Source organism: Ooceraea biroi, chromosome 7 (assembly GCF_003672135.1).
Source record: "Ooceraea biroi isolate clonal line C1 chromosome 7, Obir_v5.4, whole genome shotgun sequence".
In the NCBI taxonomy this organism is placed as follows: domain Eukaryota; kingdom Metazoa; phylum Arthropoda; class Insecta; order Hymenoptera; family Formicidae; genus Ooceraea; species Ooceraea biroi.
The window spans coordinates 12,204,893-12,218,416 of NC_039512.1; the positions used below are offsets into that span (position 1 = coordinate 12,204,893).

Consider the following 13,524-nt stretch of genomic DNA (forward strand, 5'->3'; position numbering starts at 1 on the left):
CTTTGATTCGGTTTTGAATTTTTGCTGATGGTGATTCTAATTCTAATATTAATTTGGTGGTTTTCAATTTTAATACTATTGTTTTATGTGAGCGCGCGATTGGCGAACAAGTAGATTTTTGAGATTTATTCGTCACGAAAGAGCTACCCCAAGCACGACGAGAGTGATGCAATTCGACGGTTAATTTTAACGCGTCGTGCATGCAAACGGCGCGGGAATAAAGCGATATCTTTTTGCCGCGGGATGAAATGAGTAAGGTAGAAACAGATGAACTCTATCTCCCTCAGCTCTAAATTGCTATCTTCCGGTTTCATTTGCTACCGTAATGAAAGTATACGGATATTAGGTCTGTTTGTACGTGTCGTTGCGTGCTATTATCTCGCTCCTATTTTTGTTCTTGTACATTAATTAATGATAGACGTGCAATCTCGCCGAAGTGTAAAAACTGGGCCAAGTACCACTTTACTCGTTTTTGTTAAAAATATTCGCGCTATTACGATTGCAAGATTTCAAGTGAGCCGCCTGAAATAAAACGCGCATATCGACTAATCGTTATTTAATATTACATACGAACACATATATTGTCAATATCGTGACACTCCTCAATATTTGTTGAAACGATTCGCGAATAGCTTTCCGTTACATTTTTCGCGTTGTCGAAGCGCATAAGCTGTTCCTTTCGATCGTGGCTAAACAGGAAAAATGCGACAAAATGTGCAAGCTCCCATATGCAACAGTTACGGCACTTTACGCGCAAATTTATTCTATGGCCTCTCGCTTTATCCAGTGGGAAAAACTTGCGCACGCACGTACGTGAATCCTAATATAAAAGCCGTATTCTGTGGTGCCAATATGCAATATCGCATAAAAGAAGGCAATCTCATAAGAAAGAAGATAACGCGATAGCACTTATCTAATTTGTTTAGCGGCATAGTAACAATAAGTAAACTGGTATAATAGCAAACAAACCGTTATCAGTGGATCAATACTGTCAAAGAGTTTCAGACAATTAAGAGTATGCTAACTTAAAATGTAATTGTATAGTAATTTTGTCATATTATGTATAATATAATTATAATATCAGATTATTACATAATAATACATAAAATATTATAACATAAAATATTATATTACCTAAAATATCATATTATAATAATTTTTTGTACAGATGTTGGCCCGTAATGATAAAATAATGTTAGGATAATGCAGTATAACAACGCACACACAAGCAATTTAATTTTGTATCATAAAAGCGCCGTGCAGTTTGCAACAACGGCTATCGATTCGTTTCTGAATTATTCTTATTCTTCCGGATTATTGCCACGATACCTTCAACTCCATGCAATTCCGTGCGGTCGTTGATCCGCTTCCGCACAGACGATAAACATATTCTTCTATGGTATCTCGTAAGAAATAATACAGCAATATTAGGTGGACCGAGTATGTAACATAAAGGAGGTAGGTGATTTTCCCGGCCCATTTATTGGACCTCCCCGTATCCTATCCATTTTCCAAGGAAGCATATATTAAGCAGGCGGCGAACATCCATAGATTTATGGGGTGGCGACTCATCATGGCGAAAAGTCGTTTCTCGTCGTTGGTTTAATATTGTGTCTCTCGTCAATTTCGGTGGGTCGTCCCTCCAAAAAGCGGCTGGGAAAATTACTACACGCTCGGTGCAGGATATTGATTAAAAATGGGAGTAATATTTTTTTATTTTTCTCCCCTTAAATTCCTGACAAGTATGCGTAAACTTATGGGCGCAGAGTTGATAATAGATAACGCGCTTTTGAGGAACTTAAGGTTTTCTCGAGGAAACTCGGAGTTTTTACACGTAATTAACTCGCATACATTCATTTTCGCCGTACATTTATCTTGCTCGCGCGGAAGAAACATGGCGCGCAGTTCTAAAGCATTCTAATGGCTTCATTTTTCTGCAATCGTCTGGCTAAAGTGTTTCAAGTCGTTGCGTATAAAATTATATTTTGACGGATTTTTGTATTTCTTTGCCGGTGCAAACTTTCAGTTGAGTTAATCTCCAACTTTAACTCCAGAAGAAAAGAGAAAGTAACGAGGCGAGAAGGAAAGCAGGAAACCAAGTGCCGCCTCGAGGTTTTTCTTATATTGGACAAGAAGCTAAAACGCTCTATTTACTTGCTATAATGAACAAAACATTACTTGCTACAATCAATAACTCTTAACTTTTTTAAATGAAACGATGCGAATGCTTTCGGACAAATTGATTCTCCTTGTCAATTTATATTTGGAAAAACATTAAAGTGAGCTTATCGAAAAGAGGATATTCCACGGAATATTTCACACATTATTCTCACAGCCTGAAACTTGTGTGAAATATCCCTCGTAAAATATTCGTTTCTCTCGAATATCTTATTGTAATACTTTTATGCGCAGAAAGAGAGAGAGAGAGAGAGAGAGAGAGAGAGAAACCTTAAAACAGGATCAATGAACGTTACAATTGATAGACTCATCGCGTTGTAATTGTATTTTCATTACTAATAATTTCTTTCACTTCACACTTTATTTTCGCTTTTATATTTTGATAAACGCATCTAATTTCTGTTGCAGCAACTGAAGAGAAATTCGATCTGACATGCAGAAAAAGGACTATAGGTGACAAAGATGGAGTGGAAGTAACGTGCATGGCCAAAGGGCTTTATCCTCAGCCATCTCTTGATATTTCAGTAGAGTAAGTGCTTTTCGTAATATGTTATGAGGCTTTTACGCAAAAAGGAATATTTTGTGTATCCGAAAGTGTTTTATACGTCACCTCGACGTCTGCTTTAATGTACTTTACAGAAAATAAGCTGAAGGGAGTAATGCTCACGCGTATTACTGTTTGCTCTCGCGTCACAGCAAAAGCATGTAAACGTTTCATGGAATAATCAGAAATATTTCATTTTTCGACTACATTGATGTTAAACATTTTTCATTTATTTTACTCCGTTAGATTATTTTGCTGCGTCACCGCATTGTTCGCTTCAACCAGTTGCTTATCAACCGGTCCCTGATAATTTCGCCAACATTGCTGCTATTGCAGGAGTATCTCGGAAAAGCAAGCGACAAAGCCCATCGTAACGCTACGAGACGATGGACTTTACGACGTCTTATCGCGGATGACCTTGCTGGACGAAGATTTACCGGAAGCGGCGATTGTCAAATGCTCGCTCAGCATACCGAGGGCGAACTACAACGTTTCCCGCAAAACCATTTACTACGCTGGTTAGTTGAAGAAGTTTTTTTCTCTAATACTTTTATTTTTATCAAAACATGCTATTACTGTAAGATAGATTTAATTCTCAACTTTGTTAAAATCACTGTCCGAAAATCTCATTCCGGGTCAACATTTATTTTTCAGATTCTAAATTTTTTTATATTTTGTCCATATTTTATTTGCCCATGGCACACGGAATTTATTTGGGAATCTAATACCTTTTATTTTATATCGTGTTATACTATTTTTTTATTGTATGGTGTCACTAGAACATGTTAGCAAAAATTGGTCTAGGTATTTTGAAAGTATTCTGTATTGTTTTTTCTCGTGAGATCGCGTATTGCTGTAAGAAGATAGCACAATTGATTTATAAATGTGCTGATCTATGAGCGTGATTGAAATAAATTTAATAAAAAGGCGAATAAATGTCGTAATAATTTAAATGAAGCGAACAGACAGAGGAACAAACTCGAAATTAATTCAATTTTTCCATTTCAATTCAATCAGTATTCCTTCAGTAAAGATTTCACATATGTTGAATACCACTTTTTTAAATATCTTCTTGATTTACACAGTCAAACATGAGATACGATCGGCAGGGAGTCGAACGTGCCCAACCATGAACGGGAATGCCCGAGTGAACTCGAAACGTGCTCTACATTTCGCAAATAACACGCACTCATACCCACACGCGCGCGCGCGCGCGCGCGCACACACACACACACACACACACGTGTACGTAAAGGGGAAAAACTTTCAGCCGTTTGTTACAACACGTGTAATGGCCAATTTAAAAGAAAAAGAAAAAAGAGTTTGCGGAATGCATTTAAAACATTCAGCAGAATGTTTCGCCGCCTTACGTCGGCAGAAATTTCCCCAGATACTGCGCGCCCCATAGATGGATTGGATGAAATAATGGTGCGCGCCCCATTACGAACGTGTAAGGCCCACGTGAAGCTCAGCAATGGCGGATGCGCGCTGTAACTTAAGTTTAAGTGATACGGCGTGCAAAACGATTTGTTAGAATTTCGACGGTGTTTAAAGTATCGGGCGTTTCTCGTTCGGGATGAAAGTGCGTGGAGAGGGTTGCTCGGGGTTCAAAGAGATTACAGGCGAGTACAAAGTTTCTCCTTGGGAGAAGTTCAAAGCGCATGGATGGGTACAGATAAGATCGGAATACAGGATGTTACGACGGCTCGTCGGGAAAAGGGTGGAGGGTGGGGGTGGGGGGGACAGCATTCGCGAGAAATCTCATGCGCTTCAGTGAGATTCAGCTATTGCGAGCGGTTTAACCCCTTAAACAAGATCTCGTACGCGAACTTCCTGATATCCTTTCGAAGCGCAGGGAGAAACTTTCTTTGATAACGTTTTATTCAATGCGTCTAAACACCCCGCGCTATCATCCACGCCGCGGCGGAAGAGGAGGGGGGAGGGAGGGGGAAGAGAAATATTCTACTTGGAAATATAAAAATATGTACGGATATTCTGCATTTCTTCCCTCTGTTTTAAGATGATCTCATTTCCAAACAGCCTGATCGGAAATTCAGCTTGAGCTGCTTTGGGAAGATAGCACGGCACAGAGGAGCTCGATTTTATTTATACTTGTTTATGGGAACTTCTTTTCTTGAAAATGCCGTTGAGCAAGGTCTTTTAATTTTTCGCAGTAATGTGATAAACGCGATGTTAAAAGTTAAAAAATCGCAATAAATTCTCATTATGAATAGAACTTCAAAGTGGCAGAAAAGAATTCACCGCTGGAACCGCATCGACGTGGTAGTAATGGTGACACGGTGTATACATATGTTATATATGCAATAAATATTTAAAGCTCGCGAGGCCATTTCAAAGAGGCTCGGAAACGAAAAGTGTAAGAGAATAGGAGTAAATAAGAAAGTAACTGTCTCTCTGCAGTACTTTCCCTCGGTATGTCTATTTGCAAGTGTATCTCGCGAGAGAGCGACTTTCGATAGCATCTTTCTCAAATAACCGTAACGAGAAAAGGGAGAAAAGAGCAAAATGCTGCCAGCACGCCAACAAATTCAATTATGACTGCAGCTGCGAAATCTCCGATGGTCCTATCATTTGTATAAGTCGAATAAATCTGTGAATAAACTTGTGTTATTTTTCAAGCGGAAACTTCTACTGTAGAAATTTACTTGGGAAACACAAACGTAATGCAACACGGCCGAAGAGAGCGCCGCGAAAAGATGCGGATTTAATCGCGATTGTTATCTCGTTTAATTATTTTTAGATTAAATTTCTATTACGCCCCGTGTCTCATTATTCCTACGCTCTTCCGCCCTCGGGGTGATACTTCGCTAAAGGTTCGCGAGTTCAAAGGGCAAAGTCCTTAAACATCCCTACGACGGAAGGTCAAGTAGTGGGCGTCGACAAGTATTAGCGTGTACGCGGCGTTTACTCACAGACGGCGGGTATTTTGCGGTTAAACTTGTAGTCGGGTCCTTCCTCTTACCTCGTTATCATCTTGGCCAAAGAAGGGTTTTCGGCTCATCCGGTTACAGCACAATGCAGTACGACGACGGAAAGGACTAAATTACGGCGGAAAGGTTAAATTGTTACAGGACTTTCGAGCTATACGTCTCCCTCTTCTATTATCGTCTATTTTGTTCGTCGCACAGAAGTGAACTTGGCTCTGTCACGTCTACTCGCCGATAATAATTAATTTCCACCGATCGATCGTCAATTCATCCCCCGATTGCGTGTAACAATTCATTTTTAACCGATTGCTTCAGTTAATCAGCACCTGACCAATTAATGAGTATCGATTAAATTCTATTAATAGAATATTAATCAAGCATGAGAGAAAAATATAATTGATTTTTTAGTTATTATATTATACAATTTCGTGTCCATTTTATTATTACATTGTTTATTTTAATTAATTAACAATTCAATTCAGCGGGCATGAAATAATTCACATGAATTATCCTGTATATACATAATATTAATATACATTTTTTTTATATGGAAGGGATGCGCGCAAAATTTATCTAAGGACTGCGTGATATTGTTCTAGAATTGTAGAATCGTCTACGCCTTTATATTTGATAATACGATATTGCGTTTGTCGCGCAGGTACGGCTGCTACTACCTCAACGTCAACCAGTACAACGAAGTTGCAACATAAAACGGATGTCCAAGGCCTAGATAGCTTAGAATCTGGAAATGGCGGGGGTAAGATCAGGACTTTCTATACATTTTCCTCGTATGATTGTGACATCACTTATAAATTTGGCATAACATCGGCACGATGAGACAAAAGTGTTTTATTCAGATAAATGTACCAGGGATGCATTTTGGATTTTTATAAAATGCCATTTTATAAAATTCTAAAAAGTCACAAATATACAAATTCATTTTACAACGATTCAGTATAATCTTTATTCCTCCTCTAAAACACTGAATTAAAATTTAATGAAATTACTGCTGGGTTTTTTTTTAATGAATAATTTAATTTGATTACAGGTGACTTCGTCAATGGAGCAGCAGTTAATCTCCTTTTGTTATCGATGCATTGGATCGTTATCATGATGTTATAATTAGTAATTTAATTGATGCGTAAATTTAAACGATGCAATATACCGACTTTCGACGTACCTTGCGCATTGCATTGTCTCGTATCAGAAAATGATTTCACATTGAACATCTAGATAAACCCTTCAGAGGATGGAAATTCGATTTATTAATTTCTGTGCGTAATTACAAATTATTTGTAGCCGTCATATTTAGTAAAATTCATTTACGACGCAATGCACGACGAATAATTCTGGATGTTCAATGATGTAAAAAACGAACGTTGATAAATAAAGCCTAATACAGTTTGTCTACGAGAAATATCTTACACTTATCAGAATGATACGACGTCGCTTATCAGAAAAATGTAAATGTTTGCGAGAAAATAACTATGCCAAGTGTTCAATCGATCTTTATTTTAATATCGATTTATATTAATTGAAAATACATTTTATTCCCCTTCTTTTTTTATTTTGTACTCATTCTTTATTCTATTTGTACTCTCATATTCTCTTCATATCTTCTCCCTTTCTTCGTACTTTGCACCATTTCTTCCCGATTTCTTTTTCACTTTAATATAATTTGGTTTTTTTCCACATCGTGTCTTTTCCTCATTAGTTCCTTTATATATTGATTTCCCAATTTTTCCTCCCGTTGGTTTTACAAGCATATACAAATACCACGATATATAAAAAATATATATTGGAAATGTTTTGTGTAACTCGAAAATGTTTTTAAAACTTCAAACGTTTTTGAAATGTTTTTGATACGCATGGGTGTGTCACAGCCAAAGAAAACAATTGCTGATACGCGGATACTAATCCAACTAACGATAATCCGCAAAATTTAGAATGCACGCGTTCTGTTTACTCTCAGACTTTTATACAAGAATTTTATATAATTATCAGCAGAGACGAGATACTTCCATTTTATGATATTATGGATGTAATAGTATATATATACCGGTATTATTAAATAATAAGGCACTACCAAATGTCAGCTGTATATAATCGTGTATACTAGGAAGGAAATAACGCTATATATACCTAAATATTATAAATATATAATTCAATATGATCAACGGTCATTTGTCTGTGACCGCAATTACGTCATTAATGTGATTATAAACGCGTTGAATATTACTTAATTTAGCTATTTACGTGGATACATGTAACATAAAACGTATCTGAAATGGGCGATATTTATTTAAATATTTACGGATACACACGCATACACTCACACCAAGTCTTTCACTCAGCGCGATTTAAAGGGACGGTTGAATGATAAGCGGAATGCAACGCGAAATGCGACTATCTGGAAAGATATCCTTCTCCGCCGAGTCGCAAAGTGTACTTGACCGTTTCATTTTCCTTCGCTATTGCGACACGGTTTTCGTAGATATGCGTGTTGCAACTTCGTTAATCTCGGGACATCCCGCTTCCATTTAATAATGATATCGTACTTTACGATGGAGCGTTTGAGCTTCCCTCGGAACGGAATTTGGACCCGAAACTCCGTTTCTCCAGCTGGCTTTCGTTCCATACACCTTGTACTTTTAATTGCGAGCTCTATTGGAATTTTCCAACCGTACCTTAAATCTCTTTAATTGCTTTAATTCGATCTTTCTTTCTTTCTGTCGAGGGACATGTGCTTTGGGGATTTGAAATACGCAATTTAAAATAAGTTTGATAAAAAGTTGCTTTTCCCCCTTTTTATTTCGCTTGTTTTCATTCGCACAGCACGCCTATTTCAGATAGATTTTGCATATAAAACGACCACGAGATTGCTTTTTGAACGACAATATTTATTATATAATGTTAAGAGAGACACGTGCCTCGCGTTATAAACTTACGACACTCTATGATAAAACATGTAAATCATTCGTTGGTTTAGCATATAAATTGTGACGAAGTTTAAGAATAAGTTGAATCTTTCGCTTTCATCCAGTTCCATAAGGACATGAATGTATCAATTGATCGTGTCTGTGTACCTTTTGCATAAAACATATATATTGTAACTTTGTACCGCATAGTAATATTCTAATATTATGTAAATACTATTGGGGTACATCGAATTTTCATTTTCTTGCGAGTATTGTATATATCTGTGTATATAGTAATTAGAAAAGTGTGAAAGTAAATGGTTTTCTAACTAATCCAAGTCTTGTCAATGCTTTATTATTAAGTTACTCAAGTTACCCACGCTAGTTTAGTGACAATTATTGTTACTGTTATTTAATTTTAGTGTAATAATTTAAATAATTACAAAGTAAATGAGATTTATCAAATTTTTCCATCATGTATATTAAGTCATATTCTTGAAAAGAAAAATGTATGCAATTTATTAATAAGTATTATTTGCAAATAAAGTTTGTTAAATTTTACTATTATAAAATAAAAAAATTTCATTTATATAATTGTACTATTTTAAAGTAAAAAGGAAAGGTGTGTCTCCGATTCATCGTAAATCGTGCTACTTAAAATTTAACCTGTATCTGACTCGCTGTTGAGACGCACTACTAGCTCAATTTTCAATCAAAGTCAGTGGAGGCTCGTAGCGGAAGTTTCTGGAACTAATTTTTGCGGCAGAAAACTGCATACAGGCGCCATCTAGCAGGGCTTGAGCAAACTAATAAACAACAGTATCGACGAACTTTGAGAGATGACGCCACCTTTCCAGGACCAAATCTACTTGAGAAATAATGTAAAGAGACGAGACGACATAATGTAAGAGATTTATTAAAATGAATTCTTTCATATCCTTTCGCATTCATATATGGCAGATTTTATATATAATATATTAATTAATATTAAAAATATGTTTAGAAATCTCAATCGCAATATGTTCTGCAGAAAATAAAAAAGTTCTAAGTGCACTTTATTTTCGAGCTTTCGGAAAAGAATTTTCGTTTTCGCAATTAAAATACATATATATTATTTATAAGCAATATAATATAGTTTTTTTATAGTTCTTTCATTTTTAATTTCTACCATAAACGTATAACACCTTTATATCGTAGAATTCTGCTTTCAACAATCGATAATTTATTTTAAATCGCTCGGTAGATCAATTAATTTTACGGTCGTTGCTCCGATTGTTCGTCTTGGCATCCTTATCGAATTTATCGAGTATGTCGAGACGCAGGAACGAACCGACAATGGAACGGGCCGTGGACGCGGCTCTGCCGTGTCCGCCCTCCATGGAGCTTGCACTCCTGCTCTTAATGATTTTAACGGGCTTCGTCACCGCCCAGATGTTCACGGCGAATTTTAGCTCGGCGACTAGCGCTTCCCATGGTGTGATCTGCACAGAAGAAAGAATTATTAAACTTAATTTATTATCGTATCAATAAATTTTCGAAACGTCTTATACCTTTTCTCTCACAGCGACCTTTCGTACGTTCCACAGGAACTCGCAAATAGCGATGATCAACGAGGCGCCGCAACCGCACATAAGGACGAGGAAGACGCCTCCAACGTTCGCCAGTCTCAATTCGCTCGTATTGGCGTTCTTGTCCGCGTCGGCCTTCTTGCATTGTCCACCGCCTATCTCTTGCCACCACTTCTTCTTTAATTGTTGCAACGTTCCTTTCTCCCCTAGCGTTAAGATCGCTCTGTTGATCGGCGTCCGATACGGTGAGTCTATGAAAAATATCATAAATTTAAGTGGAACTCTTGACTTAAACGCTTCTCGTGCCATATTATTGTTAATTTAAAATGCAGCTGTTTTACTCACTACGCGGTAGGGCAATGCCGTAGCCCTTGTTGTCGATGAGGCCTCCAATTTTGTCAATTTCGCAGTTTCGCTCCATCTTGTATTCGATGCTGGTGGACTCCATGAGGAAGGCGTACTGCCGTTTCTCTTTGACAACTCGGTCGACACCTGCAATAGAATAATCATTAATATATCGTTAATAGAAAACAGAGAGAAAGAGAGATCTCTCAGAAACATAGAAACGCGAAGGAGAATAAAGAAAAAAGAAAAGAATAGAATGAAGCGAAGAGAGAAATGAAGGGAAAGAAAAATTTATTTAAAGTTCTTTAGGCAATTTAAAGTTATTATAATTTTGTCAAAATTATTTGCAAAAATAACGAAAAATTGGACGACTGAAACAGCATTAAAACTTTACTTATTACGTAGAACTATTCACCGTCTTCATTGTCTTTGGTGAACACGCTTGGCTTTGTCTCTACCATTGTATTCCACATACGTTTGTACGTCGAGTAGTTCGAATCCTGCGACAATCGATTATTGCTATTATTGCGCGAGATGTATCAATAGTATAACGTATTAATTGTTCAGCATCGCGTCAAAATTGCTACAGACATAGCTCAATTGAACTACATCAGCAGCTTTAGTATATGCTACTGTGCTAACCCGGAAGAAAGTCGACGTCGAGCCTCCTTTGAGAGCTCCATACTTGATCTTGGTCTGTTTAGCCAGATCCTCCACGTTTTTAATCGGTGTGTCCATTTTCTCTGCGGTGAGGAAAGCCGCGAGGTTGGCCGTATAGGAAGAGATCATTATCAATGTAAAGAACCACCACATTCCGGCAAGCATGCGTATTGATGGCGCTCTGAAAAAACAATTTGTATAAGTATTTGTATTTTGCAAATTTCTTAAAAAGTTTGTAAAACATATATAATGACATAAAACATAGTATATAAAATATATAAAACATATAATCTATTAATGACAAAAAAATTTTATAAAGATAATTATTGGGTTGATCGAAAAGTCCGTGTGGATTTTTTAAAGAAAATTTAACAAGAATTTAGCAAAATTAATTCTTAAGTTAGAAAGTTTTGCGTTTGAATTCAGCTAAAACAAGTCCGCAAAGACCTTACGGTCGACCCAGTATATTAAAATAAAGAAATTATTTTTATAAATTAAATATATTGCAGATAGATGATGAAATAAAATGCAAGATATTGCGTAGTATTAATGAAAATTGTACTTCGGAAGTATGTCTGAGCCTTGTTGCATAAGAGAGCCGATGGTCAGCCACATTGAATTCTTCAAATTGAAATTATTTTCAAGCTCCTCAGGATCATCATTGCACGGATGCGGATTATCCCACTCACCAGGTGCTATTCTTAAATCGAATTGCAGAACGCTGATTTCAGAACTCTTTTAATAATTTTCTTTCATGCATTATCCATTTTTCAAGTAGTATTTACGTATCATAGAATAATCTCTCCCATATCTCGCGTACCTTCCATTTGATAATGAATCACGCATTTGATTTAAAGAGTTGATGTATAGTCTTACCTTGCCTGAAGAAACAGCATTAGCGACACGATGAGATATGCAGTCGCCATGTACATCCATACATCTACAGACAAGGGCGATAGGAAAGAAAAAAGCAGCGGAACTTTTTCCTCAGGCTTGCTAAACAAGATGCTGATACCTGAAAGCAGATTGGACGGACAGGTAACATGACAATGATCAATGCTTCACCTGAGAGAGGCGAAAAGATTTTTGCACTCCTAAATTTTACGATGCATGTATTCTTAATTATCATTCCGTCAAGTAGTTAAGTTTTTGAAATCATTTTAAAATCATTTTATACTTGCCGAGGTTCATAAACGGCATCGAAAAATCAACAGCGCTTTCTCTTTGATAAGTTATTGTCAGGTCGCATATCGCAAGATCGGCTTCCTGCAAAACACGATTGCAATAACGGTGCGTGAAAAAAGTGCGGTAAAACTTTCAATCTGCTACATCCTGTAAGCTACATTTTTTGTATAATTTGTTCATTGATACCATCTATCTGAAAATATCTTTATAGACTGCTAAGGACATAAAGATAAAATAGCAAATAATTAATAGTAGAAGCAAAGAATACAACTTGGAAGTTAGAAGAAGAAATTGTTTCGGTCGATTTATCGAATCGGAAAAACAGTTAAGTTGTCTGCAGTGTTTATAGATGTGTATAATACTTAATATACGAATGCAAAAATAGAAATAGAAAAAAAGATTTTATAAAACGCGAATATAGACTTGGAAAATTTCATACGTACGTGATCAAGAAGGCGCCTGATCAGGCCATCCCACGTCTTCGTCTTCTCGTCATAAGTTCCATACTTGTTTTTTGGCTCTAGCTCAAATGTATACTTGAAGCCCAGCTGTTTCGCGATCTCGTCAATCAGATCGATACAGTAGCCTTCGTAACGCTTTTGATCAATCAATATCCCACGCGACTGGTCATCTGTCACTTCGATAATGTAAGGTGCACCCTTGAATTAAATTGTTGCAAATATACAACCTTGCCTTCGTATAATATCTTAAAATATCCAAGTAGTAGTTTATTATCATTTGATTACTTATAACTGTGCGAATTTGAAAGATATTTACGTGTTACAGGAAACTTATATAATTAATTGTGCAATTTGCAATTTCAGAAGTTTAGTTATTAATTTTTATTGAATGAACGCAATCGAATCGTAAACATACGAAGAATAACAAAAAGTGACTATTTCCGTTCGCTGTTAACGTGTCAAATAATATAACGAACCACTCTGGTGGAGATTTTGAAATGTTTGTCTTGGATGGATTTGTACAGGTAACTTTCGATCTCGTGTTTGGTTTGCATAAGCTGCACGTCGCCGGAGTTTGGCATCCAAAAACCGATCTGCGTAGGATTGCCTGGTTGCCGAAAATTCAATATATAAATCTTGAAGTTATCTCTATGGCCGTATTCGTCAATGCTCATGATGCCTGTTATCTTCCCCATTTTCGATAACTGCGATAGAAAG

General features: G+C 36.7%; 2 protein-coding genes across 3 annotated transcripts in view; one reads left to right on the forward strand and one right to left on the reverse strand.

Moving 5' to 3' along the window:
- The window catches only part of LOC105279767, a 71,729-nt gene extending 62,808 nt beyond the window's left edge, over positions 1-8,921 (forward strand). The window contains exons 3-6 of the mRNA XM_011339777.3: positions 2,587-2,707; positions 3,059-3,240; positions 6,329-6,427; positions 6,719-8,921. Coding sequence (XP_011338079.1) covers positions 2,587-2,707; positions 3,059-3,240; positions 6,329-6,427; positions 6,719-6,792 — 476 coding nt within the window. The 3' untranslated portion in view covers positions 6,793-8,921. The remainder of the gene's footprint in view (positions 1-2,586; positions 2,708-3,058; positions 3,241-6,328; positions 6,428-6,718) is intronic.
- Positions 8,922-9,610: 689 nt separating this feature from the next.
- The window catches only part of LOC105279763 (glutamate receptor ionotropic, kainate 2), a 50,887-nt gene continuing 46,973 nt past the window's right edge, over positions 9,611-13,524 (reverse strand). Inside the window, exons 8-17 of one of the 2 annotated variants that reach the window (XM_011339771.3) lie at positions 13,284-13,511; positions 12,790-13,005; positions 12,343-12,427; positions 12,038-12,176; positions 11,724-11,861; positions 11,144-11,342; positions 10,917-11,001; positions 10,502-10,648; positions 10,139-10,407; positions 9,611-10,069 (exon numbers count right to left, since the gene is read on the reverse strand). In XM_011339771.3, the coding sequence (XP_011338073.1) occupies positions 9,833-10,069; positions 10,139-10,407; positions 10,502-10,648; positions 10,917-11,001; positions 11,144-11,342; positions 11,724-11,861; positions 12,038-12,176; positions 12,343-12,427; positions 12,790-13,005; positions 13,284-13,511 (1,743 nt within the window). In that variant the 3' untranslated portion in view covers positions 9,611-9,832. The remainder of the gene's footprint in view (positions 10,070-10,138; positions 10,408-10,501; positions 10,649-10,916; positions 11,002-11,143; positions 11,343-11,723; positions 11,862-12,037; positions 12,177-12,342; positions 12,428-12,789; positions 13,006-13,283; positions 13,512-13,524) is intronic. The other variant, XM_011339772.3, reaches the window with a different exon arrangement.